This window comes from Oculina patagonica, chromosome 4 (genome assembly GCF_052425735.1).
Source record: "Oculina patagonica isolate OP01 chromosome 4, crgOcupat, whole genome shotgun sequence".
NCBI lineage: Eukaryota > Metazoa > Cnidaria > Anthozoa > Scleractinia > Oculinidae > Oculina > Oculina patagonica.
The window spans coordinates 6844449-6869304 of NC_135761.1; the positions used below are offsets into that span (position 1 = coordinate 6844449).

At 37.7% G+C, this 24856-nt stretch overlaps 1 protein-coding gene across 1 annotated transcript in view; it reads right to left on the minus strand.

Moving 5' to 3' along the window:
* LOC144649262 (uncharacterized) overlaps positions 1-23951 on the minus strand; it is a 49005-nt gene extending 25054 nt beyond the window's left edge. The window contains 17 exon segments of the mRNA XM_078508734.1: positions 26-258; positions 868-964; positions 1545-1600; positions 7646-7783; positions 11142-11275; positions 11735-11935; positions 13115-13634; positions 14510-14947; positions 14950-16062; positions 16954-17039; positions 17892-17947; positions 18129-18248; positions 18710-18757; positions 19075-19163; positions 19698-19835; positions 19987-20065; positions 23812-23951. Of these exon segments, the coding sequence (XP_078364860.1) occupies positions 26-258; positions 868-964; positions 1545-1600; positions 7646-7783; positions 11142-11275; positions 11735-11935; positions 13115-13634; positions 14510-14947; positions 14950-16062; positions 16954-17039; positions 17892-17947; positions 18129-18248; positions 18710-18757; positions 19075-19163; positions 19698-19835; positions 19987-20019 (3500 nt within the window). The 5' untranslated portion in view covers positions 20020-20065; positions 23812-23951.
* Between the last annotated feature and the right edge of the window lie 905 nt (positions 23952-24856).

Consider the following 24856-nt stretch of genomic DNA (forward strand, 5'->3'; position numbering starts at 1 on the left):
CACTCATGTATTTCTAATTGAATACCTGTGGAAAGAATTGCTGTTTTCCAGTTTTACAGCACACAGATCACCAACATCAACCAGTTCCTGCTTGACGCGGTGATTTGGGTCAGCGTACCATCCACTGACAGCCATGGTCAGCTTCAAGAACTCAGTGCTGTCAACAATTTGACTTGACGTCTGGTTTGCATCTGTAGGTCTGTGATCCAGGATTCGCACCCAATAACATGACGCATCGATCACATTGAGAATCAGCACCTACATGTACAATGACAGAGAAAGTTTGTTCATGACCAGAGAGGCTTGACGTGACTAAAAAAATCGATTGGAAGATCTTGGAAGGCAATCTTTGATTTTTACATAACTACACCATAAATCATTTATCACATATAATCACAGGTTTGTTTTTACAAGTTTCTTAGCAACAAAGGTACTGCTAATGAATGACAACAATAATAATATTTTGTTCCCTAAAATTATCGGAAGTTTGAAAGTTCAGCTAGCGTATCCGAAAAGATACACTTTTCATAGCGATTAAAAATAAGGCTTTAAAAGGCACAAAAAGTACACTTATAACGTAAAAACGGTGTTCCGACACCTATAGTAAAATTTTCTCGTTGGGTGCCCCTGAATGGTTTAGTTAAATGGCTTATCTAGTTTCTATAGCACGATTGAAGCAACAAGGAGTATAGGCCGTTTGCATGTCCCAGTGACATGGTACAAAATCAGCCACGCTGGGCCGCATAACATGCAGTAGGACATTCAGAACAAAGTGACTCACACCAGTAAAACTTCACCTTCCTTTGCGCAACTTGCATTTTCAGCATAACTGACTTTGTATTTATCAGTATAATCTCTAAAGTTCACCTTGACAATGCCAGATGAAGGAACTCCTTTGACTGGTTTATCAAGATCAGCAAGTAAAGAATGCCTTGCATGACAATTTTGTGTTCCTCTTTTGTACCTGAACATTAGAAAAATACATTCGATTATTTAAAAAACAATCTCAACTGTGTAAATTTGCCTGTTAAGAATTTTATTATGAGAAACTCTAAGTTTGCTTCACAGATCCTAGATGGAAATAACATTCAGACAATGGACATCGTCTAACAGAACCACATTTCCAAACCTCAAAGCAACAATACACTGTACTCATTCAAACTCAACCATAAGTCTGCATTTGAGCCTAGTGGCCCATCAGGCCAGAACTTATCCCGGTTTCCGTAGCATGAAGCGACTAGGAGTAGATTTCTACACCCCCTCGATGGAATGCTAGTTACCCCCAGCATTTAATTAGCCGGTTCCCATTTATAAACCTGGGTGGAGAGAGGCACTATGAGAGTAAAGTGTCTTGCCCAATTGCAAGAACACAATGCAGTGCCCCTTTATTATGTCCTTTCAAGTGAAAAAAATTATTTGCAGTCCTGTTTAGAGGTCTTTGATTATATTTACAAGTACAAACTGAATCTTTTGGGACTAAAAAGACTGATAATACAAAGCATTGAGGAACTACTTTAAGTGATTTACTTTAATTTAATTAATACCTGCATGTTCCAAAAGCTTTTACTGAATGACATATATTTTTGGCCTTTTCTTTTTCCTGAGGAAGAGTGTTTTAAAATATTATCAATTATTTAAACAGTACCAGATGAGTATGTGTGCTGAGGTTCTGTCTGTCAGTTGGGATTGGTAGATTTCAATTCATTTTGTTGTTTCTTTTTTTCAAGGTTCGTTGGCTGTTGCCATAATTGTGATTGACGGCAGCGAAAAACGCAATCATTAGACGTAGCAACTCTTTATAAAATTTTATTTCTCTGTTTACTCCATAGTTTTGTTTCAATTGAAAAGATATAACAAACACTCGAGACAATGTTTCATCGGCTATACACCTTGAATTTCCTCAAAAATATTCCGCTGCGTGTTGTATTTTCAACTCTCTTCTCCACGTTTGGATATCCCGATGAAACACTGTCGCTCTTGCTTGATATACCATAAAATTCCGGTTATAAGCCCCTCCAGTTATAGGCTCTGAAAACAGGTTTCCAGGTAGCAATAAGCCCCCCTCTGCCGGATGACAGTACTGAGCATGGCTAAATGTTGCGTTATGCGTTTTTAACTTAAAAACGTATTTTAATCAACACTCACGTGGTTCGTTCCGAAACGTTTTTTTTTTTATTCCGCTTATAAGCCCTCCTGGATATAAGCCCCTCCGCTAATAAGCCCACCGTTTTTAACTTAAAAACGTATTTCGATCAACACTCCCAGAGGGTCTGAATGGGGTTTAGTGTTTAGTGTTATTTGCCCATAATTTTTAGTGTTTGCTGTTAAATTGGTCAATTTTTTAATGTTTACTGTCTCCGGAGAAAATACTGTTAAGTGTTTGGAGGGTTTTTCGTGAAAAGGCCATAGTCTTTTAGCATTGTACATTCTTATCTGCTCTTCGAAAATCGGTAATAAAATCACTCCTGAACATTGAGCCTGTGCTGTGTGTTTTCCTCGGAAATCTTCGGTAGTCTTCGGACATCTTCGGTGGTCTCCAAAAATCTTCGACAGTCTTCGGGAATCTTTGGTAGTCTTCAGAAATCTTCCGAAATGATTGAAATTAGCCATGTTCAAAACGAGCAGGGGACTGGGTACGAATATTCAATATCGATTGCACTGAAAAACTGGGCCCGTCATCTGAAAGAGCATCCAAAAATTAGTAACTCAACCAAATTTGAGAGTTATTGGTTTAAACGCAAAGGCATGGAACTCTTTTAAAAATCGTTAAAATAAGAGAGCTTAGTATGGCTGGATGGACAGCTGTCCCTCCAATCCATACTAAGCTCTCTTATTTTAGCAAAAAAATTATATATATTTCTATTACTTTTTCGATCCGCTTTAAGTCTAATAAGTCTATTTTGCTTCTATCGTGCCACATTTCACGCAGTTTAATATCACTCCTATGCTTTGTGTTTCGCGGTATTGCCTTGCTTAACAAACACAATCTTTTAGCAGTAAAATGGTCGCAAGGAGGGCTTCGTAGCAATTTTAACTCTATATTGATTGTTATTTTCATCCATGTTTTGCCAAGAAAACATCATTTGTCTGAATTATGACAACTCCATTTACAGCATCTCTTTGTTCATTAAATGTCAGAGGTCTAAACCAATCGCGTAAATGAAGACAGCTTTTTAGGTGGCTACACAACAATAGATTTGATATCGTATTCCTCCAGGAAACCTACTCAACAAAAAGCATAGAAAACTTATGGAAATCTGAATGGGGTGGCAAAATTTATTTCAGCCATGGTACAAGTCATTCGAGAGGTGTCATGATACTATTGAATCCCAAATTAACTGCTCTAGCTGACACCATCGAAACTGACAAAAACGGAAGATATTTAATTCTTCAGGCAACTATTTGTGATACCACCTTTAGATTGTGTAACATTTACAGCCCGAAAAATAATTCTGATCAAAAAATGTTTTTCTCGAACGTTCGTGACATTCTCAGTAATCGTTCGGACAATATAGATAGTACTATAATCGGTGGAGATTTCAATTGCGCGCTAACAGCTCGTGACAAACTAGGAGGTAATGCGGTAGAAAGAAAAAACAATGTAATCAGCGAAATCTTCGAACTGCGCGACCTGTTAAAACTTCAAGATGTTTGGAGGTATCAGCACCCTGATCAACGGCAATTCACATGGCGCGACAAGGCACTAAAAGTACAATGTAGATTGGATTACTGGCTAGTCTCTAAGGATCTCTCAGAGATAAAAGAATCCTCTTTGTCAGATCACTCTGCAATAATTATGACACTCCAATCTTAAGACTTCGCGCAAAGAGGACCTGGTTTTTGGAAATTTAATAATTCTCTCTTGGAAGATAACACCTTCTTAGAACAACTTCATTGTATAATACCGGAGTACAAAAAGAAATACTGCTATCTTACCGATAAAGGTTTATTCTGGGATATAATAAAAATGGAGATAAGAGGTTTCTGCGTGCGTTACTCAAAGAAAAAGAGCAGAGAGCGTAAGAACATAGAAAAAGATCTCTCAGATCAAATAGACGCCTTAATGAAAACACTCGTATCAAACAGGTCAAAAGAGAATATTGCTAAATTATATAGCCTGAGATCGAAGCTAAACAAGATTGCTGATTACCGGACCAAAGGAGCTATTGTAAGAAGTAGAACAAGATGGCATGAGCAAGGAGAAAAAAATACTAAATATTTCTTAAACTTGGAAAAACGACAGCATGCCAAAACATACATATCGAAGCTTAAATCTCAAGATGGCCAAGAAATAACAGACTCCAATGAAATTTTACACTGCCAAAAGCTGTTTTATAAAAACCTCTACACAGAGGTACCTCGAAAGAACCGGCACGATAAATTATTTTTTGAAGACCCAAACCTCCCAAAATTAAACGACGCTGACCTAGAGAAGCTAGAATTGCCACTCACCAAGCAAGAATGTTTTGAAACGCTTAAAATGAGTGCCAAAGGCAAATGCCCAGGAAGCGACGGATTCACTGTAGAATTCTATTTACATTTTTGGTCCGTCTTAGGAGATGAAATGGTTGAAAGTTTTAATTATGCTCTAATACACAAATGCCTAAATATAACTCAGAGACAAGGAATTATCAAAGTTGTGCCAAAAAAGCGGAAAAACAAGCTATACTTAGAAAACTGGAGACCAATATCTTTATTAAACACTGACTATAAAATAATAACAAAGGCCATAGCAAGCAGAATCGCCAACTTTCTCCCCAAACTTATCCATGACGACCAAACCGGTTACGTCAAGGGGCGATACATTGGCCAAAATATTAGGCTGATACAAGACATAATGAAAATAACATCTTTAGAAAATATACCAGGCATGGCAATATTCGTCGATTTTAAAAAAGCCTTTGATTCGGTTGATTGGCAGTTTTTATCCAAAGTTCTAGAAGCGTTTAACTTTGGGCCACAAATTCGCGACTGGATTAAAACTTTCTATACCGACATTACTAGCTGTGTTATCAACAATGGACATGCCTCCGAATTTTTCAGCTTACAAAGAGGAGTCAGACAAGGCTGTCCCTTATCTGGAATCTTGTTTGTACTTTGTGCAGAAATCTTAGCGAACGCAGTTAGGAATAATAAGAATATTAGAGGAATACAAATTTATAACAAAGAATACAAAATATCACAATATGCAGATGACACTACTGCATTTGTATCCGACGCGTTGTCAGCGCAGAACTTGTTCGAAACATTACGCGCCTTTCAAGAGATTTCAGGACTAGAAATAAATAAGTCCAAAACTGAAGGAATGTGGATAGGGTCACGGAGAAAGGACGCCTCGACACCTTTTGATATAGCTTGGCCTTCAGAGCCGATATATGCACTAGGAATCTATTTCTCTTACGACGAAGCTGAAGCTTTCAAAAAAATTTTGAACAAAAACTACTGTCTATGAAGAACCTTCTTAATCTTTGGCAATCAAGAAACCTCACGTTGTACGGTAAAATAACCATTCTTAAAAGCCTCGCTCTCTCGAAGCTAGTATATAATACATCGGTACTTACTTTTCCCCGAGAATTTGAATCTTCAGTTCAAGCAACCATTACTCAGTTTGTTTGGAACAACAAACCTAAAATTAAACATACCACCATGATAGGCCCGAAAGTTAAGGGTGGCTTAGATCTGCCAGATTTCGAAATAATGAACAACGCTCTTAAAGTCACTTGGGTAAGAAGGCTGCACGAAAGCAATGAAAATGCAAGCTGATGCCATATACCTCTCACACTATTAAAACAGGTATGAGGTATTTTCCTACTAGAATGCAACTATGATTTAAAGTACCTCAAACTAGATATACCTATACAATTTTATAAGGATGCCTTAAGCATTTGGCAAATCATAAATAATCATACTCCAGCAAACAAAGAACAGATTCTCAATGAAATTCTGTGGAACAATCGTTTTATTAAGATCGAAGGCTTCTCTGTTTATTACCATAGTTGGCATGCTGCAGGAATAACCAAAATCAAAGACATTTTCTACGAAAACAACTTCCTGACATTTGATAAATTTTGCCGCAAGTTCGCCATCAAAACAAATTTTCTTACTTATTATGGCTTATGCAACTCTATCCCCCAAAACTGGATCCGCTTGTTAAAAGAACTTGACACCGACGCACCCACTTGTTTAGAATATGCAGAGAAAATTCCTTTAGACAAGCTTTCATGTAAATCAGCTTCGAAACTTCTAATCGGGCTGAAATTCATACCTCCCACAGCAGAACAAAGAATGTGGCAAGCAAACTTTGATAAGAAAACTATTAAAACTATCTACAGCATTCCTTTTAAAGTGACCAAGGATATTAGGCTCGCTATATTCCAATTCAAAATTATACATTATATCTTGCCAACTAATGCAACCCTTTTCAGAGATAAGATCATTCAACATGATAAATGTCATGTCTGCGAGCAAAAACAAACCTTACAACATCTTTTTGTTACTTGCCCGGACGTGCAATCTTTCTGGCAAACCTTTTCCCACTGGTGGAATGTTAAAAACGACGATTTTATTGACTTGAACGACAAAACCATAATATACGGCTTCACAAACAACTTTGGCCAACAACTTGGTTTAAACCTCTGCCTGATAATCGCCAAGTATTACATCTACTCTGCTTCAAGAGAACAAGAACAGTACTATTTCGAAGCCTTCCTTGCTTTCCTCAAAAGTAAACTATCTATTGAAAAGAGTACGTGCAAATCACAAATCATTCTTTAAATAAAACGTAAGCTAACCATTTCCTACAAATGTAACTAAGTAAAAAACAAACTTGTATTACAATTTGTCCGGCAAACCATGTTATCAAAAAAAAAAAAAAAAAAAAAAAAAAATCTTACCAGATAGAAGCCCTTATTTGACTTTTGCATTCTTGTATTGAATTTTTTTTTTTTCCTTTTCTTTATTTTAGTCTGTAACTTACAAGTCAATGTAATCTAAGCTGTCCTTTTGTTTATTCGTGGTTGTAAATAGTAATTAAATGTAAATTATTTTTTGAACTGTTCAATAAATGTTTTTGCAAACAAAAAAAAAAAAAAACAAAAAAAAAACAAAAACAAAAAAAATTTCTAAAAGTGGGCCATACCGATGCATTAAAACCAATAACTCTCAAATTTGGTTGAGTTACTAATTTTTGGATGCTCTTTCAGATGACGGGCCCAGTTTTTCAGTGCAATCGATATTGAATATTCGTACCCAGTCCCCTGCTCGTTTTGAACATGGCTAATTGTCGGAAAATGCCGAAAACTTCTTCATATTCTAAATAAAATAATATTGGCCTTTTTGGATTTTTTTTTTCTTTGTTGATTAAATTTACTATTACGGTGAATTTTTTACTGTTAGTGTTAAAATGCCTAAAATTTAACTGTTTGATGTTACAGAGCCAAAAAATTAGTGTTTATTGTTATCGAGGTAACCCCATTCAGACCCTCCTCCCGTGGTTCGTTCCGAAACGTTTTTTTTTTTTTATTCCGCTTATAAGCCCTCCCGGATATAAGCCCCTCCGCTAATAAGCCCACTCAAAACCCCTTACGAAGTTGTATAAGCCCTGGGCTTATAACCGAAATTTTACGGTATTACTTCTTGAACTTGCCTGAGTTGCTACATCAGCCATTGCATCCAGCAGTTGTGGCACCTCCTGTCCAGATCTCTTCACCAGCTGACGTATGGAAGGCGAGTATAACATGTTTACTCCATCAGTCACAAAAATGACAGACACACATCCATGCTCCTAGAGGGAATAATTATAAGACAGACCATTACCTGGCTGTTTGACTCAGCAGTTTAAAAACATAAAATACTTTTATATTTAATATAGGAAATTAACGCGTCATGAAATTAACGCGAATTTCAAAAATTCGCATTAATTTAAGTCGCGTTAATTTTTGTTGACGTTAATTTCCGCACCGTAAATTTAGTGGAGCGTTAATTTCCATGACCTTAATTTCCACTATTTTGGCCCCATTTTCTCATTACAGTCCAGACGTTCTGAATCCAAGGAAAACGCATTATTTTATCAGGGTGGAAATCTACCGCTATCACTGATACTGAGAAGAACGCTCGAAATGGAAAAAGACTACCACGAACATTGTTTGCGTTTAAGATTACATGCCTACAAGTGTTGAAATAAACTTGATCCTGCTGTGTACGTTGCATTAATTTCCTTCATTTTGAAATGTTACCCCCTCTTTCGCGTTAATTTCCTTTATTGGGAAGTAATTTTTCCTTCTATTTGCCTTAATTTAAGTCACGTTTTTTTCAAATACCTTAAATAACACAAGCGTTAATTTCCTATAATACGGTATTATGTTCACATGTTGGCTGTTACATTGGGACCATCCACAAAAAGTTAGGCTGGCTGGCCTTGGGTTAGAAGGATTTTTGTCTGTCCTAGCTATGAGCTGATCTCAGATAGTAAACTATGCCCATATTCACAATTAGCCAATCAGAAGCCTTGTCTACTCTCCTGATTTCATGCTATATCAAGTCACTGAGCTGGCATCACAAAATTATTGGACAAATTTGGGTACGTGTATGATTAATATCTAATCTTGTAAACCTAATTTATCGCTTGGGTTTGATTTCAGGTAAGTCTAGTCTCGTCACAGGTATTTTGGCTCAACTGCATCAAAATACACCATGACTTGACCAAACTCATCTGATGTGCTGCCAAAGCATACCAAAAACGTAATATTACAGTCAACTCTCTCTTAACGGACACCTCTATAAGACGGACACCTCCATAAGACGGACACCTGGTGATGGTCCCTGCCGTTTTTCAGCCATTTTACTGTAACCAAACTCCCTATAAGACGGACACCTCTCTAAGACGGACACTTAAGAAGTGTTTTTAGTCATGTTGTATTAGTGAAATTACTTCCAAACTTCATATCGCTTAAGCAAAGCTACTGCAGCACCCTAAGGATACGCGTATACCAAGCTTACTAACTAAAACAATGAAGCTTCTCTGTTTACGTGAAGCAGTGAATTATCGATTGTAATGAATAAACGAGTCAATTATGTGATATTATTGTTGTCCCAGTTTCTAGGTTATGTTTAAAGAAAGTGGCTTTAAACAGACTCAAAACAGACGTGCATTCATTGTGCTTAGTTTTAGCTTAATTCTCTCAAAATTACTGGTGTCATGTTTCCTCGACTCTCTACAAGACAGACACCTCTCTAAGACGGACAGTTGCGGCCGGTCCCGAAGGTGTCCGTCTTAGAGAGAGTTGACTGTACTAGGGGTAATTATTATGTACCATATTTATTCGATTACGCACCCTGGGCGCTTGCAGTTTGGGAGTGGGTGCTTATTCCAGGTGGGCGTTTATTCGAGGCTGGGCGCTTATTAATTTTGAGCACGTAGCAAGTTTATTTTGCAACAAAACAACAAATAATAACAAACCTTGATTATGTACCAAAGCAGAATTTTAACTATTCACTGAAGCTTTCTGTAATAACAGCCCTCTAAGAGGTCATGTGGTTACCGATATTTAACAGACTTGTGTTTCCTCAGTCGAACTGAGGAAATAGTGAATAGCTAAAATGGTTCTGGAATGTTCATAGTGTAGCAATGATGAAAGTAGTCCCCCCCCACTCCCGCCTTCATCAATTATTTTACAAGAAATCAGATCGACAAAAATATGTTAGAGATTTTCTGAGAGATTTTTGGTGGATGTAGTTGTCGTAGGCTTTCTTGCAAAACAAATAACAGATATTGATGTTGGCGGGTCTAAATGTGTTTTTGGTTTACCTCTGGTCCTAATAAGGGGGAAAACATATTAAAGGGAACGGGTTGACCCTTTTCTGCAAAATATAACGATCTCCTTATACTTAGAGATAAATTCAGATATTGATTCCAAGCAATATAAATATAAATAACATTTCACTGCATTTCAGACCATGTGCGTTCGTACTGTACGTAGTACACAACTCTTACCTCGACTTCGATCGATTCATAGGTTGTATTTCGCAGTTGACGATCAAGATCAACAGACATTCTATTATTACTTCCTTCTTGTCATGTAGGCCACATTCAAATTTACGGGGGGGGGGGGGGATTTGGTAATAACCTTGTCACGCATTGTACCAAAATTTGTAGCGATCGGACGACAAATAAATATTTGGTAATTTTTTTTAGCCATCGTTCCTGAAGAAACGATATTTAAAGGGCAGTACAGGATAGAGTTTTATGCATGTCCAAGCCAGAAGTTATTAGGTAAATCCTCGTGCCGTTTCAGGTATGCTTTCGTTCTTCCTTCGTGCTTCGGAAAGTCTCACTTCGAAGCAATATCCACGTGCGAAGGATCATGTTCCAACTACGTTTGGCCACATGCACGTGCGAATCATCATATTCCAACTACGTTCAGCCATATGCACGTGCCAAGCATCATATTCCAACTACGTTCGTCCATATGCACATGTCAAGCATCATGTTCCAACTCCGTTCAGCCAGCGGTTCATCAAAGCAGTGAAAGTGGCTTTTTTTATCGGAATCCTCATATTTGACTAAATCCTAACAATTTATCACCGTATCCTTCTAAAGAATATTATTGTAATCGTAAAAAGCTACCAGGAGAACTTGAGAAATCCTCGTGCCGTTTCGGTACGCCCTCGTTCTTACTTCGTGCTTTGGAAAGTCTTACATACACTTACACTTACTTAACCAGATAGCAGCATTATGGTTACCTTGGTAACCACAAAAATAATACTAAGAAAACTCGATCTTCGGGGAAGTCTAACTGTTAGTAATACTAAGTCGATTTCAATTTCATTGATACTCCGATCCTCTTGTGGACTTTAGTTTCTTGGGGGAGGGGGGTGGGTGCCTATTCAAGGCTGGGCGCTGATTAACTTTTTCTACCCTTCAGTGTGCGCACTTATTTGAGGTTGGGCACTTAATTGAATAAATATGGTATGTATTATCCCATTAATTTTGATACAGCATTTAAAATATCAATTTATTGCAATGTTCATTTGTGGTTGTTTCTGAAAAAAGGCTTCTAAATACTGGGAGTACATAAAACATGTATGTACAATGACCCTCCTTTATTACCTTTTTTTGACAATATTGATAATATTTAAATTACCTTAGACGACGTGAATGTCCCTGCTAGAGTGGTGAGCCTTCTGCCAAACTTGGTCTTGTTGCCAGGAAAGGTAAAGTGTATCACACATGAAGCATTTGTGATGTTCATCCGATCAATAACTGCATCATTCATCACTAAATTAAACAAAAATATTCAAAATTAGCTAAAACTTTAAGTGCCGATAGAACGATGAGAATTTAGCGGACCGAACGTAAAATCCTCCCGATATAACAATGTTGTCAGTACACAGTCACAATTTATTTGGAAAACATCGAATTTAATACAATAACATTACAGTTTTTGAGTGATCTCTAATGTTTCTGTAAGCAGCTTTGTACAGTGATATACGAAAATGAAACTGTGTTCCAAGCCTTCTTATCAAAATTGTTCTCTTTATCCTCCTTTAATATGCAGTAAAAAGTACTTATTGTTAGGTTTAGCCCGATATAATGACATTTTCGGTTATTTTACGGCCATATCGTTATATGGGGAGTTTCGATATAACAATTCTTCGATATAACGACATTATTTTACTGCTCCCTTAGCATATCGTTATATTGGGGTACCGCTGTAAATAAAAAATAATTGTGTACCTAGTACTGGCATAGCATCAGTTGTATGTGGAGTGTTCCATTGTCTCCTCACGTTGGCAAGTTCTTGAGGATCTAAAAAGTCGGTAGCTACTAGGGCAAAGTAGCAGTTTGCTTTCAGGAGTTGTCCAATATTGTCTGCCTCGCCTGCCGTTGACGCAAAGACACAGATGTCCTTTGTGGTGATGAACGAGTCAATGTAACCTAACATGGAAAAGAAAAAGGAGGTTGAAGCATAAAGAAGAAAGTGAAACTAAGTTAAGGCAGGGCTGCAAATATTTTTTTTTTCAGTTGAAAGGACATTAATTTGTCCTACATTTTGGTCAGACATAATTTGTGGTCGGACAGAATTGTTGCCATAAAATGATTTACGATCAAAAAATTGTCTAGAAATCATGTCCGACCACACTTGGGATTTTGTCGGACATGAGCAAATTTTGGTCGGCCAATGTCTGATGACCGACTGTTATTTGCAGCTCTGTAAGGCCGTGGAGTATGGTCTGTGCAGCTGAGTTGACTACTGCAGATAAAAAACAAGGGCAGGTAGTCTAATAAATGATTGTTTTAGTAGACAATAGTCAAAGAATAGCAGTCCTAAATTGTGCATGTACAATGGTTAACACTAGCGACATAATGACATAGACATAACGATATAAAGAAAAGATCAGTTTTTTTTTCCTTGTGTTGTTATGCTTAATATGTCATTATGTTCCAGTTATGTTCACTTGTTATGTTGTGTTGATGGCAATGGTGACATAAAACATCAACGCAAGGTGTTTTTTTTCCATTTGCTTGACCTTGCCATTATGTTGTTATGTTGCTAGTGTGAACCAGGCCTTTGACCAAAAATATATGGTACCAGTCAAATGTAAGTTAACAGTCTCAACTCAAAACTGGATCCATGGTATTCCACGTTTTCAAAACTTGAGAATCCAGTTTCAAGGCGTGAGTTTCCAATCTCAAGTTTTGGGACACTTGAAGAATTTTTCAGAATCTCGAAAGGGATTTTGAGGAAATGATTAATTTCTTGACTTATGTTCTTTTTAGGCAGCAATTGCTCATACGATTATATTCTGATCAGTGAATAGACAACATAGAGGGAACCAACCAGATTTACAATAGGGGTGCAACAAGTGTCAATGTTGCATAGGTTATCTTAAAATGAAATGAAACCTCAAAGTTTGAAACAAAAGAAAGACAAAGTCACAGAAAGCTGCAGAGATACATTTTTGGTTAAGTTTGAACCAGAGCAAAACCACCTTTGAAATGCAAAAAAAACAGAAACAAATCATGGTAATTGATCCAAGTTTTTCAATGGTCTCTGCTGGCACTTTAAGAGCTACATGCACATCCTAGTTTACTGGCATTAAAAGATGCTCTTACCAAGAAGTTCTACATCTCTCTGGCTCTCTGAGCAACATGTCACAATTTGCTGTACACCTCTGTATATAGCTGCCTCAACCATATCAGGAATTATCAACACTGGATTGCCCAGATAGGCCTTTACCAAGGACGCAACTCCTAAACTCCAGGATGACGCCATGACGACTGCCTGACGAGGTGCTGAGCGACTGGGCTGGGACTTCAACAGCTTAGCATAGCATCGCATGATCTCTTTGATTTCTGAAGTGAAGTCCTCAACCATGAGGTTGGCGTCGTGGAAAACAGTGTGACACAGTCTGTCAAGGGTGATGTAGGATTTCCTGAGCATCCGAAGGAAGCAAGGTGGAGTCGCAATCAGAATCTCGCAACCATTCACTATTGGAAGAATTTGATTTTCTTCAGCACCAGCTGCAAAGATCATCTGCACACGGATGTTCCTGTTTCTTGCAAGTATGTCCTTGCACAGATTGTATATAAACTCTACTTTCCCCCATGTTGGAGCAAGGACAACAAATTGAGGCTGAAATATTGAAAATACAAAAGTTAATTATTTCCTTCAAAACTTATAATTATCTACTGGTAACTGGCAAACTCTAAGAATTTCATTATGATCATAAGGCCATTATTAAAAAATTCCAGTAGTTCTAGTACATTGTATGTGGTGTGCTGAAAAGAAATTTATGTAATGTAGAAAATGGAAGAAAAAAAATAATTCTTGTATGTATTTATGAATAACACTGCAGTCCTGTGTGCATCATTTTTTTATAAAAAATAGATGAACAGTGTACATGTAAATGCCGATCAAAAGCAAATTTCTGAGTATTTTCAATTGGCATAAAAGACCACAACAAGTCCAGAACAGGGTTGTGTTTGAGGTTTGGCTAATTAAGGTAAGGAAGGAGGAGCTGCCCCCTGTTACCTTGCTAGCTGCACCTCCGTATACAATTAACAATAATTATAATTATTGTCCTGCAAAATCGGGCAAAATATTGCCTGATACTTAGGCGATGAGACCATAGGCCGAGTTGGCTAAAATCAGATGATATTCTGCAAGATTGAGCAGGATAATTGTTTAATTATTCATCGACTTCTCAACAAAATACCATTTTGCAGCTCATAAAAACCGGTAATAAATAATAACCTCCATCTACATGATTGTAATCAAAATGATGTTCATTTGTACATGTACGTTAGACAGTCATCCTATCGTGCTTTTTTTTGTCTGTCTCAAGCACAACATTACTATGTCTATTTCCGTGTGCTGTCATGTAGCTATAGCTTTACATGTGAGAGTACAATGGAGCAGCCAGCTTTATTATTGAAAATATATGCAAGTAAAGGAATGATAAAAAGAAAAACAGCATAATTTCATAAAGAACAGAACAGCTTACTTACCCCATTTGCTGCCTTTGGCAGATCTGCATATAATTCCCTCTCTTCTACCAATTGATAGATAATAGGGAGCAGGTATGCAAGTATTGTTTGTTTGTGCAAATTTCCTGTGCAAATTCCAACAACATCGCGACCTCTCAAAAGGGCAGGCCACGCATGCTGCTGGATCAATGTTGGTTGCATTATGCCTAACCGCGGCAGAAACTGAGCAAACGGACAATGTTCCAGGTAGGTAATTGGCTTAGGAGCTGGTGCACCTTCTGTGCGAATAACAACACCATCGGCAAAAGAGAGCTTTGTTCCACTTGTAGACTGTAAGGGTGAACTTGAAGACTGAGCTGACAAAAGCATTTCTGAAGGAAGAGGTGATCTGACAGAGGAGGAAGTAGCAGAAGATGGCAACAACTGGGACGTGTGTGGAAGATGTTTCCCCATCACGTATGATCTCTTTCTTTGTTCGCTGAAGATTGAACTGGAGAGCGATCATGGCCAGGCATGACGTTAGGTGCTTGACTAGCTAACAAAGGCTCACAAGTTCTTATAGCCTCAGTAACAGAGTCTGAAGTCGATTCATGACTCTTCCCACTGGCTTCCCTTAGAGACTCTATTAAAGATAGTATTCTCTGAGACTCCCTTTCACCTTTAAGTGCCCCAGTACTACCTTGAGGCAATGCTTTAATTTCCTCTGACTTTCTTGCAATGTTAGCATTTTCTGAAACAGTACAGGACATTGCTTTGTGATGACCAAACAATGCGTCTACACTTATTGAATTAGAAGATACTGAAGGTTCCTTTCTCAAAGACATGTCGCCATTGGTATTATTAGTTGACAATTCAGGCATCTCACTGCAAGAAACGCCTGAATCATCTCTGTCCATTTGTGTTTGTTTTCTCTGCAACAAGTCATCTGGCTCACTTGATGAACCACTACCCTGCTGAATGTTGTGAGGGCTTCTCTTCTTCAGAATCGGCTTCAGATTAGTGGAGTCAGGAGATTTTGATGGCATTGCCGGAAACCCTGCACTCATACCACTACCAGTTGCAGGGAGCCTTGATGAGAGAAATCGGACTCTTCCAGAATTTTCATCACTTGATAAAACTGCAGGTATTTTTTGTTCTTTTCCTGATGACTCCCCACCAGGTGGTGTCTCAAATGACTTTCCTGGTGAGAATCTTTGTGATGAAAAGCTTTGAGTTTCACTTTTAGGAATTCTTGCCGAGGGCTCACAAAAACCATTTTCTTCTTGATAGGAATTGCGTCCTGAAACCTGACGTCTAAGAACATCTAGCGGGGATTCTTTGGAGCGCATATATCTGTGATTGCTTCGATGATCCATCAATTCCTCATCCGTACTGTTTGATTCCTCGCTGCCTGTAAACCTGCCATGGTTGACATACTCTTTCAGATTTTGTAGCATTTCTACCCCTTCCTTCTGGAATTTGTCACTCATTGCTTTTAGTTTTGCAGCCTTGGTTGGGCTTATGGTTGAATTTGGTTCAGCATCAGAGAAGTATATTGCAAAGCCCTTGATCACCAGTTCATCATTGATACAAATCTAATTAAGGAATATCAGCACAATCATGTATTAGTAAACAGTTAATTATATAAATGACTTAATAATTTAATTTCGTTTCAACATTGAAGACTGAAAAAAATTAAAATTTAAACTATTGTAAACCTTGGAATTTGTTTTTGATGTCTACTTTTTACGCTTGATAATAATTTATTATAAGCGCTATTTTCAGTATTTTAAAGGAAAAAAAAATCTCTAAACATTATTTAACATATATGCATGATTTTGATGGTTATTGTTCGTAGAAACAAAAGGTTTCTTTTGATTTGTTTTGTTTTCATGAAAAGAAAGCCCCTACAAAATTCTAAGTTTTCTGCATACGCTGCAAGTATTTCTTTCTTTTTGTTAATGTACTAGCACTGTTGCATGTATCTGTCTACCTTATGACTAGTATGAATTAATGAAGTGTAAGATTTAACTTGATTGTAAATAGTATAAATAACTGAAATTGTAATTTATAAGTAATAATTGTATATACATGTAGTGTTTACAAGTAGGTAGATAAATACTGCATTGTAATTAGAAAAAAAAAACTACAACAACAAACTACTCAGTTTGTATTTACCGTAAATAATAAGATATCATTATTTTAAATTGCATTCATCGCTCTTTTGTGCGAACTCTAGAGCTTCCAAAACTAAATATTTACAGTATAAGAGCTAGACCTTGAAAGGTGAAAAAAATTAGCCTTACATAATATAATACAAAAAAAAAAAACAAGCAACGTGTTGTTCTTGCCTGTGGCTCTTTAATTGGTGATATGTATGTTGTTAACTATCATCACCTGTTTGTTTGACAAAATCTTTATCACACAGATACATGAACATAAAGAGGTTATTAGAGGTTTACTCAGCCTCCAACTATTTCCTCTACCTGAGTACGCCCAGAGTCAGCTAGTAGAAGTACATGATATCTTCCTTTTTCATCTTGTTTCTGAATAGAAACTTGAAGCTTGCATCCTGCATTACAAAAGAGCTATTGTCAATTATTAGCTACTTTGTAGAGTCTACAGTCAACTCTGGCCTCACAGACACCTCAGTGTTACGGACACCCTGTTACTACAGACAAGGAGAAGCCACGAGCCAAGCGGCCCACACTGCCGGAGCTTATCCCGGTTTCCGTAGCATTAAGCGGCTAGGAATATTTCTACTCCCACCTGAATGGGATGCTAGTCCATTGCAGGGTTCCCCCCCAGCATTATGTCGCCGGTACCCATTTATACACCTGGGTGGAGAGAGGCACTATGAGAGTAAAGTGTCTTGCCCAAGAACACAACACAAGTGACCCCGGCCGGGGCTCGAACTCGGACCGCTTGATCCGGAGTCTGGCGCTCTGACCATTAGGCCACCGCGCCTCCCTCTCTGTTACTACAGACAGGGGTTGAAAACTCTGAAGTTACTGTACAATGACTCCCACTATTACAGCCTTTCTCTATTACTGACACCAAATTGAAGGTGTCTATTATAGTGGAAGTTGACTGTCATGTCATTTGCGAAAGTTGCAACATACTGTAAAAATGTAATTGATCAAAAAGAAAGCAAAAAACCCAGCTTTTTTCAAAGTTAACTTTTCTCATTTGCTTTATACTCGTACAAAGTTTACAAAAAATAAAATCAACAGAATATACTTGTCATGTACATGTAAGTTGTGGTTGTGGTTCAATTTTACTCTTGGTACTATTTGGTATTTTCCTTTGTTCTGATGTATGTAATGTATTATAATGAATAAAAACAAAAGAAAAATACCAGATTACACCAAGGGTAAAATTGAACCATACATGTTCTGCAAGCATGTTTGTAAAATACATGTACCTTGGATGAGAGTTTTGAACAAGCCAGTGGCAGCTTCATCCCAGTGTTCAGTAACTCTGCAAAAAATAGTTTTATTAATAATTTGTTCACACTGTTCATGTAAAGGTTCTGCCTGCTCAGCTTCTAGAGAAGATGAGAGGAGTACATTGTGTAATGTAAAATTAAATATGGGCCAGAGAAATTACTTATTACTAGATACATGTAAGTGGATTGAGGTGACAAAAAACGGATACTCACTGTTTTGATGTGGTCAAGTCAAAGTAAGATGTGACAAGCCCAAGTGGTTTGAGCCCAATAAGGTAACACTCCATGGCCTGAACTGGAATGTTTTGGAACATTGCTGGCACTTCCCTGATCCTGGAAAACGGGATGATATATTAATATAAATAAAAGTAAATTACGAAAGGAGCAAGAATGGTGCAGTTGGGTAAGGACGGGCTTACAAACAATGAAGCTTAGGTTTCATTGCACCTAGACTTGCTCCAAGTCGACCTCGTATAAAAATTGTAAACGATAGGGAGCAAGGTTGCAAAGTGACCGTGCAAGCGGCATCAAAAACAGCCATAGCAGGCTAGCTTTCTCCTTTAAATACGGTGTTTTATCATGATGTCTATATTATATATAAAAAAATAAATTTTATATCTAATACTTGAAGTTTGCTCAAATAAAATTATAATAATACTTATTATCTTCAACTTTAAGATTGGAGTCAGTTATTTACATATAAAAAAGAGCAGCAAGAATAAACAGAGACTAATGCTACATAGCTCCCTTAACTTCCACAACTGGGGTTGAATTTGAAAAAAGGTCTTTCTTACCAACAGCAAGGAACCAATGTACTTTCAGCTAAATCCACAAGGAACACACTGTAAAAAAAGTAAAACCAAAGTTTACAACAAACAAAGAAATAATAGACAAGTATGTAACATTAATTTTACATTTTTACACTATTTGCTATTTGCACCTACATGAACATGTACCAGTACATATCTTGTACAGGTTGCAGTTTAAATTTATTTTGGTTTAAAATTGTTTTCCTTTGCTTGAGATTATGATAATGAATACAACATGTATGAGACCATGAAAAAGCAAAAATCAAACTGCTTTGAAAAATTTTCAGACCAAAGATAAATCTAAACCAGAACATACATGTAAATGAATACGTAAAAACAAACAAGTGTACCTGGCTTGTGGTCCACTCAATGTCTGCAGCACATTCTGAACTCTTGCTCTGTACCAGCAACTGTCAGAGGTTCTTCTTACAACACACATCTACATGTGCATACAAAGAGATAAGAAATCAACACACAATCTGTTATTTTATGTCATTAATCATGATCATGATTAGGGGAGCAGGGGTGGCGCAGTGGTGAGAGCGCTCGCCTCCCACCAACCGCCCGGGTTCGGTTTCGGCCCGGTACCATATGTGGGTTGAGTTTGTTGTTGGTTCTCGTCCTTGCTCCAAAGGTTTTTCTCCGGGTTCTCCTGTTTTCCTCCCTCCACAAAAAATCAACACTTCCAAATTTCAATTCGAGATTTTGAGATTTTTTTTTTCTAAATAACATGTAATACAGGAACCTTTAGGCTTTATTTGAATAAAATAATTACTGAATAAGAAAGTTTAAAATACAGTGTAGTTACCGGTACCTTTATTTGAATCTACCGGTAATTGTAACTTGGAATCAAAAGTTATTTTGGCAACTTACTGGAGTTACATGTAGATAAGGTCACAATCTTAATGTCAAATTTTATGTTTTATCACATAATTTCTGTTAAATAAAAAAAAAAATCATAGTGTGTACTGACCTGACCCTTCACCAGTTGTGTAATAGGTTGTGATGTCGTGCTCTTTCTAAAATGGTCGTTCAGTTTTCCCATGAAGTCTTGGAATTCACTGCCAGGGCTGGCAATGGGATGAGCCCAAAAATTCCCAGCATTTATTACCTGTAAAAAGTGTTATAAAGATCAAATTCAATATTAAGAAATGCAAGAAATTATGCTAAAGATTAAATACCTTTGCCTGTAAGAACCTTTTTTAAAACATTTCATTAATAACCCTTGCAGCAAAAATCAGTAAACCAACCTAAGTACAAACCTTGAAAATTTCTATATCCACAGCTTTGGCCATCTTGTGTGTTTGAGAATGATACAGCTAATGGTTTCTCAGACCAGACCTGACAAAAAGCATAATAATATGACATATTTAATTAAACAGAGTTTGTGCACTTCAAATAGGCTTTTGTATTCCAAACATTACAACACAAGCAAGAAAATCCTAGACAAAAACATCATGATAAATAAGAATATTTATTTCATTCAAAACAGAACGGAAAATTAATGCAAACTTTGTACAAATCTAACCGCATTGATCAACCGCACGGAAAACGTGACTGTAGAAAACGGTACTAGGACAGTTTGAGTCCATATGGCTTTGATCTTGGCATCAGAGGTTCGAAGAGGTCTTCAATAACTCGAGCCATTTACCATTGACAACTTGTGAAAATAATTCCTTCCAAGTTTTAAAACTGGCCTCAAAATTCTACCTCTCAGAAAGAGCGTCTTCTTAATCAATCAAAATATGGCGGAAAATATTGATTTGCACGTCTTCACTTCATGTTTTTATGGAGTTCTTTTCCTTCACTACACGATTCAAGGACACCATTTTGAAGTCTGACCATGTGGTTTCAATTTACAATATATTAGATCCCCCTCTAGGAGACTAGTTACTGGGTCTCTGATCTCAAATCTTAAGAGGTCAAATTCCTGGAAAAGCAGTTTAGTACTTATGTTCTAGTGGGAAAACGGAATCCCGGTTTTCCGTTTTAGTGCAGTGAAAGGGTTATAAAAATGATGGGGATGCTTGTCTAAAAAATTCTGAACACACCCCTAAAAGGTACCAGAATAGCATTTTGTGGGATTGGACCCATTTTTTTTTTACTCATTAGAGGTACCAATTTTAAAACAACCAACTAGTAATACATGACTCGCAGGGCCTCGCGAAGCTCTGGGTTGGGGAGGGAGGGGGGTGTTATAAATAAGGAGTGATAACCGGTTTTAACCGGTGATTTGTTATTGTTGCCTAGTAACGGACATGGCCGCGACACCCTCGTTCCCAGGGTCTACTCCGCTTTCAAAATGGCGGCTCTTTCTGGTTCGTAAAGAGGTATAAAGCGTTGGGAAGCGCAGGCTATTTTCAAAATCATCGACAAATTATTGGATATTCGCATTTTGGACATTTATTTCAGGGCATTAAAAAAAAGAAGAACGAACGGCAGGAGGATTCGAACCCTCCGCCCGCGCGCCCCTGATGGCCATGAAAGGTTTATAGCCTGAATAGGCGTTGAGGGAGTATTATGTGGAAATCAGTGTTATTGTAATCCGAAGAGAAAAACGATAAAAATGAAAGGCTCAGGATTCGAACCTACAAAAAAAAAAAGAAAAAAGAAAAAAAAAAAAAAAACCTTAGCGGGGTTCGAACCCCTGCCCTCAGTCCCGAAGATCTGATTTGAAGTTCGACGCTCACACCATTAGGCCACCAGCGCCCGGCCGTGTGACGTCATTTCCGCCAGACACCAAGCTCACAAATATATATGACCGTAAACTCCACACGAGATTTCATCCCGCCTGAGCCCTTTGAGGGACAAAATTATACACCCCGCTACGCTCGGCCTTCGACCTCGCTTCGCGAGGAATTATTTTTAACTGTCTGGCAATTTGATGAGTGGATGGCTGTTTTCTAGTAAACAATTCAGAAATAAAAGTTATTTGTATAATAAATACAGTTACTGTTCCTATCAGTTTTCAGATTGATAACCTTAAAGGCCCCTGATACATACCGCGACAACTCTAGCCACAGTCATTTTAAGTTTTAGCACCCTAAGCGGTACCAATCCACAAATTTTAGCCCCTACTAGGTACGACAAGCACACCCATCATTTTTATAAGGGAGTCCTCCCTGGGAATCAAACCTCAACTAGCCAAAGTCAATTTGCTCCAATGAAGAGCTGGCACTGTAAATGCCAGCTTTTTAAAATTTGCCATGGCGCTTTATTTACCATTATCAACTTCCAGTTCATAAGCAACTAGAAAGCAGGGCTGCAAATAATTTTTTTCACTTGAAAGGACATATGTCCTTCTAAGATACCATCTTGGTCGGACAAAAGAAAGTTGCGGTTGGACATAACCCAAACCCAAAGGTTGGATTTGATTTCCTTAAAATTACCGTGCTATCACTTTCCTCACGATCTGTTTGCACTTCTGTTACGTATAATTTATTTACTCACGGCAGATTTTTTTCATTGTTGCCTTAAAATAATTTATGATCAAAAAATTGTCCGGACATAATGTCAGACCACACTTGGGTTTTCGTCGGACATGAGCAAATTTTGGTCTGCCAATGTCCGATAACCGACAGTTATTTTGTTATTGGCAGCCCTGAGTAAGTCTCACATGACTACATTTTTATCCTCCCCAGGGTGAGACGAAAATAGAAAAGTCAGCTTGCCCTTCGGGCAAGCCGTTATTTTATCTTACTAGCCCGAAGCTTTGAGGAGCTAGCCCGAAGGTAATTTGCATAATTAGTTATATGCAAATTTAAAATTGTTCTTCCTTTGGAGACAATAAATACATAAACATTCCAAAAGAAAAAGAAAATAATCTTACCACAACGAATTAAAACAAACACATTATTACGATTTTGTGGCAACTAACTTTGTAGCTTAATGTAGATCCTTCAGGGTCCTTCATATTTGTAATCCTACATTTCAAGAGACACAATTCATATACATACATGATGTACCCAATGCCTGCAATGCATTTCGGGGCGTTTTCAAAAACGTTCAGCCATTTGCAAGTTTTACGAAGTGATGGAGTACTTTACGGCAAAGCAAAGCGATGGATTCGAGCACTATGACTTCTTTTCTTATTTTGAACGTTTTAGAAGCAAAGATCTTCCAATATAATTTTCTGGAAGGACACAATTCCACAGAAAATGGCCGTTACTCATCTTATACAGAGGAATATAGTCGCCACGTTCAAGTTGGCGACTATAAAACCAGGAGTTTTTAATAGTCGCCAAGGATGCAGTGAGTCACATTTTCGAGCCCCAAATGTTTCCCTCTAATTTCTCTGGTGCACATTAATTTTATTTCTGAAGGTTGTCATAAAAAAAAACAATGTTTCTTGCCCGTGTGTTGCTTGCCCGTCGGGCAACTCGTGATCAGAATATGCTAGCCCGACGGATAATTCTACTAGCCCCGGGCTATCGGACAGCACTTTTGTCGCGCCCTGCCTCCCAGATGAGGGCACTTTGTTTCTGTGCCACTTACAGAGAGTTTCTCTGTTTTAAAAACAACTACCAAAATGCAAAAAAATGACAATGATTTATATACTGTGAATTTGCCGATTTTGTTATTTGCACGTGTGTTTACACAGCTGTTTCCTGGCTACTTCACTTCTTGAATTGCCTCCTGGCAGAACCATAAAGTTTGACCAGATACCAATTTTTTGTTCTATAACCACGGGTGAAATAACTTCGTAAAGCTAGTCAGTTTCATAGGTTGTATCAACGGCCTTGGAACAACGTGCCTGGCAACAGAACCTGTTCGGGATATGTGTCACAAAGCTTGGACTTCAACTGCATTAATTTTGCGCATTGTGTTACATGCATGAGCGATGTGATTGTATAAAATCATTAATTGCAAAAGGCCAAGCAACAAACGTAAGCCAAACTTTCGATAAACTACTGGAATTAAACTCAAGAGCGGCCTTTCAGAGCTGGTAGAAGTTAGCTTTACACAGTGGCTACTTCTCGCCGATTCAGAACAGAGAAGACTTATTTTCTTCTGCGCCAAAACCAGCGAAACACACGAAATTATTTAGGCTGGTCTGGGCTGGATGCTCTTCCATAATCTATACATACCTGTTCTAATTCGTGCTTCCTGCCTTAAAGCTTCTGAAATAATGACAGAAATACAGCAATCATGTGATAAAAGCCTATTGAGGGCCACAAATGCGAATCTTTAGCTTTTCGTCACGTTTCAAACCGCCATCTTGAACTGATTGAAGCACACTTCTCTCAAGAGATCTGGAAACGATAGCAACCTCGATTTGATGTGGCGCGAAATGCTCATCTGAAACATCGCCGCCGAAGAACCGCGCGCGAGAAATAAAAATCCTCTGGGTACCAGCTCTTGGAGTCTTGGTACCAAAGTAGATTTTCCAAGTTTCTTTATAAATTTATAAACTGTGATATTTCTATTTTTGACAGGTTCGATTCGGGTTCTCAAATAAACACGGTACATTCAGATTGCTTTTTCAAAACCGATGACGAAAACTAAAACCATGCCAACTATAACTGGGCTATTTTCGAGCTCTATAATTATAAACTGGGGATTAGATTGATAAAACCATAATATCAAGATGATAGATTACAAATTATTGTCGTGTGGCCATTAGTGCAAACACATTATTAGGTAGTTCAGTAACCCTTTAACAATAGATGGATTTGTCACACGGTCCGGTCCGGTCCCTAAGGGAACTCTGATCACATCTTGTTATAAGTCTGAACGCAGGCTAATCTTGTCCACAAAAGGTATATTCAAATTATTCTATTAAGTTCAGTACTTCTAACCCAAGGACCGCAGATTGGCATACTTGTCAAACTAAAATAAGTGCAATTCAGTTGCACTAAAAATTATTTATTTGTTTCTCAAAGTAACAAAAGTAAATAGATTCTGTAAATACAGATGTGTCCGCAAGCTGGAGTCAGCATGCAGAATAAGCTTGATCTCAGGACCTCGGGGACCATCCTGAACTGAACAATTTAAATTTTGTGCACGACGCGCATGATTGAAAAAACAGGAGTCAATTCAATAAAACATTAGATCAGTTTTCACTTGAGTGTCGAAAGTAATTTGTGTTTACTTTGGTTTTGCATCACTACGCTTAGTGATTGGTTAAAAAAT